The sequence below is a fragment of the Taudactylus pleione genome, unplaced genomic scaffold (assembly GCF_031769625.1).
Source record: "Taudactylus pleione unplaced genomic scaffold, aTauple2 ptg000166l, whole genome shotgun sequence".
Taxonomy (NCBI): Eukaryota; Metazoa; Chordata; class Amphibia; order Anura; family Myobatrachidae; genus Taudactylus; species Taudactylus pleione.
Window position 1 is genome coordinate 321,610 of NW_028284568.1, and position 13,315 is coordinate 334,924.

Here is a 13,315-nt window from a genome sequence, read left to right on the forward strand (position 1 = left end):
CTCCCGCTATGCCGCCCCCCCCATCGCTCCTCCCGCTATGCCGCCCCCCCATCGCTCCTCCCGCTATGCCGTCCCCCCCATCACTCCTCCCGCTATGCCGTCCCCCCATCACTCCTCCCGCTATGCCGTCCCCCCCATCACTCCTCCCGCTATGCCGTCCCCATCATTCCTTCCGCTATGCCGTCCCCCCATCACTCCTCCCGCTATGCCGTCCCCCCATCACTCCTCCCGCTATGCCGTCCCCCCATCACTCCTCCCGCTATGCCATCCCCCATTATTCCTTCCGCTATGCAGCCCCTCAATACTCCTTCCGATAATATCCTTATAATGAGGGGCAAGCCCATGTTTGCTTACTTGAAGAATGGCACGATTTTGTTGGCCAGCACTTCCGCCGTCCGGAAGCCTTGGGAGTACAGCATGACCTGGGCGATCAGCTGGCGATCTGGCTTGGTCATGGCCAAGCTGCGGAACAACTTCTTCAAGTTATCTGGGAGGTTCGATCTTCCGGCGTAACCAGGGTTCATGGTGATGAAGATTGCCATGTCGGGGCTGACCTTCACCTGCTTATTCAGCAGCTCGCATGTTACCGTGAGAGCTGAAACATTGCAGAACACAGTAATCTACAGACACCATAAAGGCAGACACAGCAACACAGAGCATGTAAAACCGATCATGTACCCCACACACAGCCCCGTACACCACACACAGCTGCTACTCTCCAATGCTTACAGATGATAACAAATAAGGTTCTGCAACAGGCATCAAAGAAAAATGTAACCAGTTATAAGTGTTACAGGAGTAACAGGCAGCTTTAGGGGCTCTTACTTCTGTCTCGGTTTGGATTAGAGTGTTCTCGCAGAGCCTCCTGGATACACTGCACTTGCTGAGAAACTGCGGACAACATGCGTTCCTCCAATCTGTTAAACTCATCAAAACAGCCCCAAGCTCCGACCTGACACAGACCCACAAAAATACGGCCCATAGCCTGAAAATGAGAGGAGGAAGGGGTGCAATTATGAAAACACAGGTAAGGCATCATTCTGGCATTAAAATGTGATAGTTCTAGATTAATGGTTGGCACTTAATATAGAAAACAGATTGGAGGAGAACCCTGGCAAGTTGGAAAATGCAGTGTAAATAGCTCCCCACCCCCAATTGCTTTCCCCGCTTTCCTACCTGGAAGTCAAATGTTTCATCACAATTGAAAACCAGCACAAAGCGTCCAAGCTGGTGTCCAAGGGCTTTGACAGACTCTGTTTTTCCAGTACCTGCAGGGCCTGTTTACAAGACAGTGGTTCATCAATAGTTATACACTGCACATAAAAGATAATACCATTTTAATCCTTCTACTGCATGAAAAACCATACGTACCAAAAGGTGACCCTCCAAGCCTTGCTTCTAGAGCCTGGGTCATAGTCAGGTAGCAGCGATCAGTAAGAGGTGTTTGTACAAGTTTATCCTGGACACCCAGGTACTCAAAGCCGTAATTGAATTTGGCATTTGCCATCTGGATGGAGAGCTGCTGCAGAACATCCGTCTGTTTGGGATCGAAGTAGAACCTCATCTGACTCAGCCACTCAAAGGACTTGGGGTTGTCAACCCGGAGTTTCACGAGAGATCTCGTGACATCCCTTTGGTGCACCAGTTCGGTGATCTGTGGGATCACATGTAATCTTATAAAAATGATCTAACACATTGGCTTTAAACAAAACAGATTAAATGGGCCTTTACCAAGTGCTCAAGCTTCCTCCTGCGCAAAGGCGGCTGCTCCATCAAAACGGAGTCTGCCAAGACATTGAGCGTAGCCTTCACATTGGTCAACACAGACTGCAAGGGGCTGGAATCTCCTCCACCTTCAGACACGCTGTTGAGAGCGGATTCCACGTTCTCGGACCAGGCAATCTGAGCCGACAAGACCACGAGCTGAGCCTACATACAAGGAGAAAACACAGCCATTGTCAAGCAACCATAAAATACAACAATCCCTAAAATGAATTACAAGTGAGACGTGCCTGGTACTTATCAATCCATGAGATGTAAGTGGCAGAATCAATGGCTGTGGACTTCCCAAAGATCTCCACTTCAGTGACGGATTCAGCCAACAACTTTGCCAATGTCACTCTCATTTCCTTCTCCACCAGAGTGAGCCATTCATTGATCTTTGGATGTTCTGTGATGGACACTGGGGTCTTGAAGATCACCTGTAGAGAACCAACAACTGAGTTATGCAGCCATCAGAAAACCTGCTCAGATATTGATTTGTACAAACTAGTGGAGGGTTCTACTTCTAGTCCAGATGAATTTACCTCCTCTCCTTCTCTTGAAGAGATTCCCAAGACAACAGAGCTGTCCTCATTTAATATGATGCTGGAGACACCAGCAAACATTTTCTTGAAGTGCTTCTGCAATTTGGCTACATTTTTGCTGTTTCCAATTATTTCCAGCAGGTCTTCATCACCCACAAAGTAGAATCTAGACAAGAACAACAAAAAAAAGAAACTCTGCAAATTAAATATAATCATTTCAGTGTAATTCTACAGGTCATGTCACAGCAAGTCTACTACTGAGTGTCCATTGTTTTGGTGGACACTGGAAATGTCCTAAAGCTGTCCTCATGAGAGGGGGGTTGGCTGAAGCAGAGCAAAGTACCTTACACCCAAATCCTGCATCCCTAGGCGCAAAATATAAAATGACAAAAAAAAAAGTGTGCACTGACTACCAGGTGGCTGCTGTGCGCAGCTGTTCAGCCTCCTGTCCTGCCACCCAAGACGACACCACGAACCTTGTGGAAGAGCTGTGACACAGGAAGGAACTAGTTTACCAGCAGCAAGGAAGCTGGATTGGTTGGAGGCTGAGCATCCTCTCTTGGGCGCATCATACAAGACAAACTGTCTGTCCTTCACACCTGGGCTGTGCGATGTACATAGCTCTAAAGGGCTTGTACAACATTAAGTGAATAAAACCACCTCTGGGATCTGAATTACCCTGGAAAAAAGGCACGTTTATCCAATTTAAATATTTTAAATTAGACTCCAAAAGCTCAAAGGTTCCAACTGCAATAGACTAAAGACCAGGTTAAGGTCCCAGAGAGCGACTGGAGGAACATGAAAGACCCCATGTAGAAAAAAAAAGTCAAATTCAGGAAGAAGCACCAGATGTCTTGACAAAGTAGATATTTGTACCTTCAAAGTAGGAATCATATGAAAATAAACTCCGACAAACGAACGGCAGAAGTAGGGAACGTACAGCTGTCACACCGACGCATATAGGGCCACCAGACCTTATGATCGTGCTTGGCTGAATTAGTTCGAACAACACTCTCAGAAAAGCCCTTTACCTTCAGGAGGTCGGTTTCATCAGTAACCGTGTCAAAGCCAAACTTAAAGCAGGGTGTCAGAAAGGTTCCTGAATAGAAGATCAGGATGAAGAGGAAGTCGGAAAAGAGAAGTCTCCAGCAGACTGGGAAGATCCGAATACCATGACCTACTTGGTCAATCTGGAGTTACCAAAATCACCTTGGTCTTTTCTCTCTTCATGCTTATAAAACTTTTGGAAGCAGAGCTATGGGAGGCAACAAGTACATGAGAGGAAAATGGTCACAAAGCAACTGAGGTGTCCATCAGGAGAGCTCCTGGGTCATTGGTCTGAGAACAATAAAAATAAACCTGGTCATTGTCCCGAGATGCCATGAGGTCTGTGGATGAAAGACCTCACTGATCCACCAAGAGCAGAAACACCTCCAGATGTAGAGACCACTTCCCTGGGTGGTGATACCTCCCTCCCCGGACGTACACAGCTGTGAGAGATGGAATACGCATTTCTGACCAGTACATAATCTTGTCTCCGTAGGCACTCTTCATGCCCTTGAAGATTTAAATACGCTACCATCAAGAGGTTGTCAGATTGAATCTTGATTGGCTTTCCCCATAACAAACGCTGGGCTTTGGTTAGAACTGGAAATAGCCAGGGGAAAAAGCGTTTCTACTTGACAAACTTAACATCCACCATTTCTCTTTGATCCATTGGGGACACTGGAAAACTATTTAGTATACTGGTGTTGGAGGAGTCCGAGCACTAAAAAATTTTAAGTTTGAGACAGCTCAGGCTCCTTCTCCCCTTTACCAGGACAGGCACATTTTTTTTTCAGCTGGTCCTGCAGGGGAGTTTAACTTTATTTTTTTTTGCACTCCCGACCCCACCCGTTGTCATATATGGGCAGAGCTCTGTTCAGCTCAGCCCACGCAGACTCAGGAGCGGGCAGAGAGCTGCGGCCGCGACTGAAGTGTCGGGAGGGCTAGTAAATGGCATTCCTTGGAGCGGCATATTCCTCTCTCGGTGTGGGGGTCACACTGTAGCTCCTCAACGCCCTCCTATGCGTCCCCTGCCTACTCTACTTCAGTCAGGTTACGAGTCAGACTCTGAAGTCTCCTAGTCAGCGGAGGATGATTTTCACAAATATTCAGATCTAGATAAGTCATCCCTGCAGAAAAAAGTTAATTCCAGGCCAATGAATGAGGGCGGCCTTAATAACTGCGGTTAGATCCAAGCTGCTGATTAATGATTCAGACGACACTCCTTCAAAAAGGATACTCCTCAGGATTTATACTTATTTAAATGCAAAAAAAAGGAAGCAATAACTTACCCTTCGTCTGCACAGCTGGCGAATCTCCTCACCAAAACTTGGACTGACTCGAATAAGTGGTCCAGATCACTAAGCATTTTCTGTCTTTTTACCAGTTTCATTCTGAGAAAACTATATGAAAATTCCTCCACCACCCCCAGGTGGATGCCCCCATTGCTAGATTGTACTAAGGCTACCATATTACCTGTGCCTAACGTGGCTTCACTCAAGGAACCCACTGATGGGAAGATCTAGGTTTTTCTTAAGGCAATTTTCTCAGTAGCTGGTGCATCCGTGCGACAGACACTAGCCTTGGCTTTAGAAAGGTGGGCGAACTCCTTGTACAATTGCTTTCACACAGGTGCATCCACTCTGAATGGTTATCCACTGTGGAAAAAGTCCGGGAGGCGTCTGCTTATCTAGGTGAGGTGCCTTGGACTCTAGTCTTCTTTTGGCCAGATGCTTCAGCAGCCAGACATCTCTCTGGCTCCACACATGGCAGGCAGACGCAGAATCCAAAATGTTCTTGAATCTCTCCCCATCATGGGGTGCTCTCTGGTCCTCAACTGGACAAACTTATTGCTTCTGTTGTAGCCTCTAAGTCTGCGTTTTTATCATCCACGGCTCCAAAAACTAAGCCCTCTTTTCAAGGTCAGGGTTCATCCTCTCGAGGTGCAAAAGCTAAACGGAGATAGTCCTGGGCAGGTTGCAAACCTGCTCCCAGGTTGGCATGACTGTCTGTAATCACACCTGGGGGCTCCCACGGTAGGAGTTCATCTTCAGTTGTTCTGCAATGAAAGGTGGAAGACTCTTGGGTGCCAGGAATTGTGAAAAGTGGCTACACCCAAACTTTCAAGAAGTTGCCTCCCAGTCGATTGTTCACCACAGGTCTGCCTCACATCCATAGACGGGTGTGACCGGACGCCTTTCGCCTAGGCCGGTCCTGGTCACGGGTTAGTGCTTTTGGACTCCCCACTCACCGTCAGTGACCGCCTGTCACTGACTCCGCCCACTGTGCCGTGGGCGTGTAAAGATGCTGCCACCAAACTCTACCATCGGCGTTTGGAACAGCTTTTTACGTTATCCTCAGGCTCCTACCTCGGCACCTGGAACAGCTTTTGCTGCGTATGCGTTTGACTAGCTGCGGCCACACCCCCCGATTGATGTCGGCTGATTCCTCCTGATCCCTCGCAATGGACCAGGTCTGCACGGTAGCTTGGCAGAGGGCTTGAACTTGGAGACACGGAGCTCTTACCCAGAACAACCGGAGAACGGAATAGCGTTTGGTACAATTCTGATGGTCGCAGGATTGAGATACAATTGAAGTCAGGCAAGATGTTTATTGCTCAAAGTCTTGAAAAAGACCCTCCCTTCGGATTGAAGGGGAATAATCAGCATACATAAGATGTTACAGCAATTCTTCTCCACACAGGGTTTTCAAAGATGTACAAATTTACCAGGCACGAAGCCTCCTTTTATGCCACTCTAATACACATTTCCGCATGGGGTAAGCCCACCTTGTGGTTTCCAACCAGTCATCATAAGTGCATGACCTGTGCATGTGCTAGCCACATGCACATTTAACATTGTCCCCTATGGACAGGGGGGAGTGGTCACTTCCCTGAGCCTACCTGGTGTTTGGTCACCACCCAGGAGTCAGCTCGTCTAGGGCCGGGGGAATGTTTCCCTCCAAAACCCTACTTCCAGGAATCTGCTAAGGGACCAAGCTGCCTACCTCTGCCTGAATCTGAGCTCCAGAGGTGGGCAAGCAGGGTCCCCGGGCACGGTTTCCTGACCATGGAAAGGAAGCGATTTGAAGCTCCCTAAACCCACTTAGCTGGCTGCATTAGCCAGCTTCCTGTGCACCCCCTCATACCACTTCCAGACATGAGGCTGCATAGGAGAACATTTTATTCCAGCAGCCCACAGAGAGCTCCGGATCCCCCTGGAGCTTCACAGACCACAGGTAAGTGCAATTTACTTTAAATGATACACTTTACAAACAATTTAAATATATACATTTAAAATGCATTGGGTTTTTTTTTCATACAGTATACACCAAGCCTGTGCCCTGCATCAGGCCGGTACACACTGCAGCACTGTAGCCCAGGACCTCCCTGGTCCTGGGTCAGTGCTGCACAAGCCATTTTAAAAACATATTTATTTTAAATGTGTGCTGGTGTGCTTTTATGCTGTGCCCAGCGCTCAACGCTGGGCTCCACTAGCCCTGCAGTCTGGGACTGCTGGGGCTCTCCCCTGTTGATGGCGCACAGCGCTGGGGGTCCGGGGAGTTGGCTTTCCCTGTCCCCCAGCGTGCAGCCACTTGGCCATGGAGCTGGAGCGCCGGGAGTGATGCTCCCGGTCCCCAGCGGTCAGCTCCAGCTGTGCGTCACTTAGCCCTGCAGTCCGGGACGAGCTTGTCCCGCTGCAGCGGCGTTCTGTCCCCATCTGCCACGCTACACTGGGAGCCGGCTGTCCCGGTCTCCCAGCGGGTGGCCACTAAGCCCTGCAGTCCGGGACACGAGTCCCGGATGCAGTAGCTCCTTGCTGTCCGCTGCACTGGGGCGTCGGGAGCTCTGCTGGAACATCCTCCAGCCGAACTTTCTCTTGCAAAGCCCTTTCCTCCATCAGGATCTTCGATTGGCTTTGACGGAGTGGCTATTGAGACAGCCCTTCTGAAGCCAGGGGTTTATAGGTCGGCACTATGCTTTGTGTTAGGAGAGCTGTTTCGGCTATAGCATATCAGTGTGTCTGGGAGGCAAACTTCTCTAAAATTGTGTCCTTCTTACAGACAGGGTTAAATTTGGGCCTTTGTCCATCATCCCTGGGTGTTCAGGTCTTTGCTTTCCAATTATTTCCAGAGATTTCAGACTTCTGATTATATCTACAGTTAGCGGTCCTTCCTTCAAGTGATACTCCACATCCAACCCCTTTATGAACCACCGTGGTCGCTCTCTGGAACTTGTCCTCCAGGTTCTTCAACATCCTCCTTTTGCAGCTTTGGAGTCGAAGAATCGAAAAATAAGGGATATGGTAAGAACTTACCTTTGTTATCTCTGTTTCTACAAAGTCCATAGGGTGACCTTGGGGTATAGCTGGATCCTGGATCCTCGGGCACCACGGAGTTAAAGCTTTCAGCTGCTCCCAGAATGCACTTGGGTCCATCCTCCTCTATACCCCGCCCCCGAGCCACAGGCACCTCAGTTGGTAAGCAGCCCAGGCCGGAGGAGGAGACGAAACGAGAGAAGGAAGACTGGAACACACAAGAACCATACTCACAAAAATGGGAGACGGAAAACCGGTGACCAGTCACAGAGCCCATATGAAGCCAGGTGCGTCAGGGCGGGTGCCCTGTGGACCCTATGGACTTCGTAGAAACAGAGATGACAAAGGTAAGTTCTTACCATATCTCTTGTTTTCTACTTCAGGGTCCATAGGGGTCCACAGGGTGACCTTGGGGATGTCCCAAAGCAGCCCAACTAAGGGCGGGGACGCTCCTGTGCTGATAGGAGAACCCGGCGCCCAAAGGATGCATCCCGAGAGGCAAAGGTGTCAAATGCATAGAACCTCAAAAAGGTCTGAATGGAAGACCAGGTGGCCGCCTTACACAGCTGAACAGCAGAGGCGCCACGGCTAGCAGCCCAAGAAGGGCCCACAGACCGAGTGGAATGAGCCTTAACAGAGGCTGGAACAGGTAAACCCTCCTGCATATAAGCCTCAATAATAACAGAACGAAGCCAACGGGCTAGAGTCTGTTTGTTGGCAGGCCAACCCCTCTTGTGAAAACCGAAGAGGACAAACAATGAATCAGACTTCCTCACAGAACTAGTCCTGTCCACATAAACATGGAGTGCACGGACAACGTCTAAGGAAGCCTCCCCAGCCGAAAAATCAGGCGACTGAAAGGCTGGTACAACAATTTCCTGATTAATGTGGAACCTGGAAACCACCTTAGGCAGGAAATCAGGACGAGTGCGAAGCACCGCTCTGTCCTGATGAAAAACCAGAAAAGGGGGACAGGAAAGTGCCCCCAAATCCGAAACTTGAGCTCCACTGACTCCAAGGGCTCAAAAGGAGGACCCTGTAAGGCCCGAAGAACCACCGGCAAATCCCACGGGGCCACAGGTGGCACAAAGGGAGGCTGGATTCTTAAAACACCCTGGAAAAAGGTGTGTACGTCCGGCATAGTAGCAATCCTGCGCTGGAACCACACCGACAGAGCAGACACGTGCACCGTCAGTGAGGAAAGACGTAATCCTAAATCCAAACCCGACTGAAGGAAAGCCAGAATACGCAAAACCCGGAACACCTGGGGATCATATCTTTTGGCCTCGCACCACTGAAAGTAAGTGTGCCACACTCTGTGGTAGATCCTCGCGGAAGCAGGCTTGCGCGCCCTCAGCATAGTAGTGATAACGGAGCTAGAAAAGCCCCGAGACCTCAGGACGGCTGTCTCAAGAGCCACGCCGTCAAAGATAGTCGACCCAGATCCGGGCGAAGACAGGGACCCTGTGACAACAAGTCCCGTCGTTGAGGTAGGAGGTACGGAACGTCGATGGACAGGCTCTGCAGATCGGAGTACCACGGCCTTCTGGGCCACGCTGGGGCCACCAGGATCAGTGTGCCTCCGTCCTGCTTGAACTTGCGCAGGACCCGAGGCAGCAGAGATATCGGCGGGAACAAGTAAGCCAGGCGAAACAACCATTTCACCGACAGCGCGTCTATTAGACTTGCGCCTGTGTCCCTTGTCCTTGACCCGCATACGGGCAGCTTGTGATTGTGACGGGACGTCATCAGGTCCAGTTCCGGCAGCCCCCACTTGTCCACGAGTAGTTGGAATACCTCTGGATGAAGCGACCATTCCCCGGGATGCACGTCGTAACGGCTGAGGAAGTCCGCCTCCCAGTTGAGGACTCCCGGGATGAAGACTGCCGAGAGAGCTGGAAGATATCGCTTCGCCCAAGCCAGGATGCGGGAAACCTCCGACATCGCAGCTCGACTGCGAGTCCCTCCCTGGTGATTGATGTACGCCACCGTGGTGGCGTTGTCCGACTGCACCTGAACGGCCCTTCTGTGAAGAGCGGTGCCGGACGACTGCAGGGCTCTGTACACTGCCCGCAGTTCCAGGATGTTGATGGGAAGAATCGCTTTCTCCGCCAACCAACAACCCTGAAGTGACAAGGAGCCTGTCACCGCCCCCCAACCCCGGAGACTAGCATCTGTCATGAGCAGAACCCACTCCGGGATCCAAAAGGGGCGCCCCTCGAGGAGATGAGCCGTCTGTAGCCACCAGGTCAGGGACAGACGCACCTCCGAAGACAACACCAGCATCTGAGAGCGGATCTTGTGTGGCAATCCGTTCCATTCCGAAAGAATCAGCCCCTGCAGGGGCCTGGAATGGAACTGGGCAAACTCCACCATGTCGAATGCCGACACCATGGACCCCAAAACTCTCATCGCTGAGTGCACTGACACTCTGCCCCTGCTCAGACAACTGTGAATCCGCAGCTGTAAGGAGGAGACCTTCTCTGGAGTCAGAAAAATCCGTTGCTGACGAGATTCCCGAAGGGCCCCCAAATGAACAATCCGCTGTGATGGGATGAGGGAGGACTTCTTCCAGTTGATCAACCACCCGTGCGCCTGTAGACAAGCGACCGTCAGGTGGAGATGCTGGATCAGTACCTCCGGGGAGCTTGCCAGCAAGAGGAGGTCGTAGCAACCGTATCCCCTGGCTCCGAAGGTGAGCCGCCATGACCGCCATCACCTTGGTAAATACCCTTGGTGCCGTGGAGAGGCCAAAGGGTAGAGCCCTGAATTGGTAGTGGTTGTGGAGAATAGCAAACCGCAGAAACCGTTGGTGCGATGTTGCTATAGGCACATGGAGGTAGGTGTCCTGGATATCCAGGGAGACTATATATACCCCCGGTTCCATCGCCATAATTATGGAATGCAAAGTTTCCATCCTGAATTTGGGAACCCTGAGAAATCTGTTCAGGGACTTCAAATTGAGGATGGGGTGATGAGAACCATTGGGTTTCTGCACCAGAAACAGCGTAGAGTAATACTCCCACGTTGAGACTGTGGTACGGGTATAATGACCCCCGCCGTCAGCAAGGCCTCTATGGCTTCCTGAACCTGCAAGGCCTTGGTTTTGTCCTGAGAAGGACTCGTGCAAAAAAAACTGGCGAGGCGGCCTGTGCCGAAAAGACAGGGCGTACCCCTGGGAGACCACTTCTCGCACCCAGGCATCCGTGGTGGTATTGTGCCAGCACTGGGCGAATTGAAGAAGTCGGCCTCCCACTCTGGGGTCCCCCAGAGGGAGGCCCACCCCATCATGCCGAAGGCTTATCTTCTTGCTTGGAGGAAGGGCGCCTAGCACTCCAGGCTTGCTTCTTTGGCTTTGAGGCGGTCTTGGTTGCGGACTGCCTTGGGAAGGACTGACCTTTTGCCTTGCCCTGAACCCGAAAGGAGCGAAAGACCGAGCTCCGGACCTTAGCAGGTGTCGTAGCTGAAGGGAGGAAGGCTGACTTGGATTTTGCCAGGGTATCTACTATTTTGTCCAGGTCCGGACCAAATAGTAATTCTCCATTAAAAGGTAAAGCCTCCAAGCCTTTCTTTGAATCAGCGTCTGCTCTCCAAGACCTCAACCACAAGGATCTGCAAGCAGACACTGCTGCCGCCGAAACCCTAGAGGTCAGCAAGCTAGCATCCAAAGATGCTTCTCCAATGTAGGAAGCGGCATCTCTCATCTGTCCTAACAACGCCCTCTGGACATCCGGAGCTTCATCCGTAAACGTATCCTCCAAGGCGTTGGCCCAACCCTCAATGGCCTTGGCCACCCAGGAGATGGCCATGGACGGCCGGGCTACAGCCCCTGAGAGAGAATAAATAGACTTTAGACAAGTCTCCACCTTCCTGTCCGTAGGATCCTTCAGCGAGGATATAGACTGCAATGGCAAAGTAGCACTCCTGATGAGGCGTGTTACATGGGAATCAACCACAGGCGGAGTTTCCCATTTCTTACAATGTACCTCCGGAAACGGATAATGGACGCCAACCGCTTCTGTGGCAGGAATCGCTTACTGGGCGTCTGCCAGGCCACCGCCATCTGATCCGTCAACTGATCAAACAAAGGGAACGCTGCAGAAGTAACCTTAGCTTTTTTTAAAACTAGGATACCTGGACATGGGAGCAGGAGCCTCATCCTCAATCAGAAGAATGGCCCGCACCGCCCTAACCAGAGCCCGCACATTGATGGAAGACTTAGTGTCTACCTCCTGGACTGAGGCATCTGAGGCTGAGTCATCCTGCACCTCGCCATCATCCGAGGACCCCTCAGAGTCCGAAAAATGTGCAGCCTGCGCCATAACTGTGCGTTTAGACGCCCTGGAGGGTACCTCACTGCGCAACATCGACTGAAAAGCCGAAGATGCTGCCGCCAAATCTTGGACAGTGTGGGAAAGCGCATCTACCCAGGGTGGAGGAGCTGCCACAGGAGCCTGAAACGGCACCACAGCCTGCTGCGCCACCGGGGTGGACTGTATATACATTGGCAACCCCGCATAGGGACCAACAGGCTGAGACCCCGGGGGAGTCTGCAATAATTGTGGGACACCCGGGGAAAGGGAGATGGTAGGCTGGGGTAACGCCCTAGTAGGGACGGCAGTCGGGACCGACAGACGGTCCGTGATGGACACCAGCACCTGGGAAAACATCGCCCATGGTGGCTCCTGCGACATAGGAGGTTTAGACATACCAGGGATCGCCTGGCACCGTCCGCACAGGCCGTCCAGTGACAAATCCTCCCTATCCACTCCTGCAGAACAGCGCCTGCAGGAGAACAATACCGGAGCCACGGAGTGCTCAATCTCCTCCTCAGACATGACCGACTATATAATTAAATATACAGTTATGACATAGGAAGAAAACGTGCGCACTCACCAGTGTGCTGGACAACAGCCCACAATACGCGGCTTACCTGGATCTCCCCGGCGTCTCCGGCAGCAGTCCCGGGGGAAACCAGAGTCTGGCTAGTACAGACTCTGGCTTCCCCCGCCGCGATCCCCAGTTCAGTGCTGGCGTCGCGGTGCCAGCAGGGAGAAGGAGCGGCAGCGTGGGCGTCTGTACAGACAGCCCATCGCTTCCGCTCTGGAGAAAAACTTAATAAAAATAAATTTAACTAAGTTAAATAAAAATTAAAAGCTTTAGGGGGCTGCTCCTGCAGCCCCCCCTCTCGCAGGGTGACCCGACTCCGGCCGGACACCATCTTAAACTGAGGTGCCTGTGGCTCGGGGGCGGGGTATAGAGGAGGATGGACCCAAGTGCATCCTGGGAGCAGCTGAAAGATTTAACTCTGTGGTGCCCGAGGATCCAGTTATACCCCAAGGTCACCCTGTGGACCCCTATGGACCCTGAAGTAGAAATAGTACACTTTAATAAGATTTTCTTCTGGCGATTTCTTCAGCCCATCAGGTCTCAGAGTTGAGAGCCTTGCCACACACACATCTTCATTCCTACATTTTTAAACGGGCAGTACTGCGGACTACCCGAGCTTTGCTTCAAAAAGTGATCTCACTCTTCCATATTAATTAGGAGATTGAAGTCCCTTCTTTTAAAGTTAAGGGGCACCCTCAGATATCTCTATAGTCCATGGATGTAGTGAGCTCTTCGCACTTATATAGGATTGAGATAAAA

At 51.2% G+C, this 13,315-nt stretch overlaps 1 protein-coding gene across 1 annotated transcript in view; it reads right to left on the minus strand.

The window, feature by feature from the left end:
• DYNC1H1 (dynein cytoplasmic 1 heavy chain 1) overlaps nucleotides 1–13,315 on the minus strand; it is a 148,583-nt gene that overhangs the window by 84,305 nt on the left and 50,963 nt on the right. Inside the window, exons 24-30 of the mRNA XM_088475206.1 lie at nucleotides 2,307–2,472; nucleotides 2,013–2,201; nucleotides 1,732–1,929; nucleotides 1,372–1,654; nucleotides 1,177–1,277; nucleotides 826–985; nucleotides 355–595 (exon numbers count right to left, since the gene is read on the minus strand). Coding sequence (XP_088331332.1) covers nucleotides 355–595; nucleotides 826–985; nucleotides 1,177–1,277; nucleotides 1,372–1,654; nucleotides 1,732–1,929; nucleotides 2,013–2,201; nucleotides 2,307–2,472 — 1,338 coding nt within the window. The remainder of the gene's footprint in view (nucleotides 1–354; nucleotides 596–825; nucleotides 986–1,176; nucleotides 1,278–1,371; nucleotides 1,655–1,731; nucleotides 1,930–2,012; nucleotides 2,202–2,306; nucleotides 2,473–13,315) is intronic.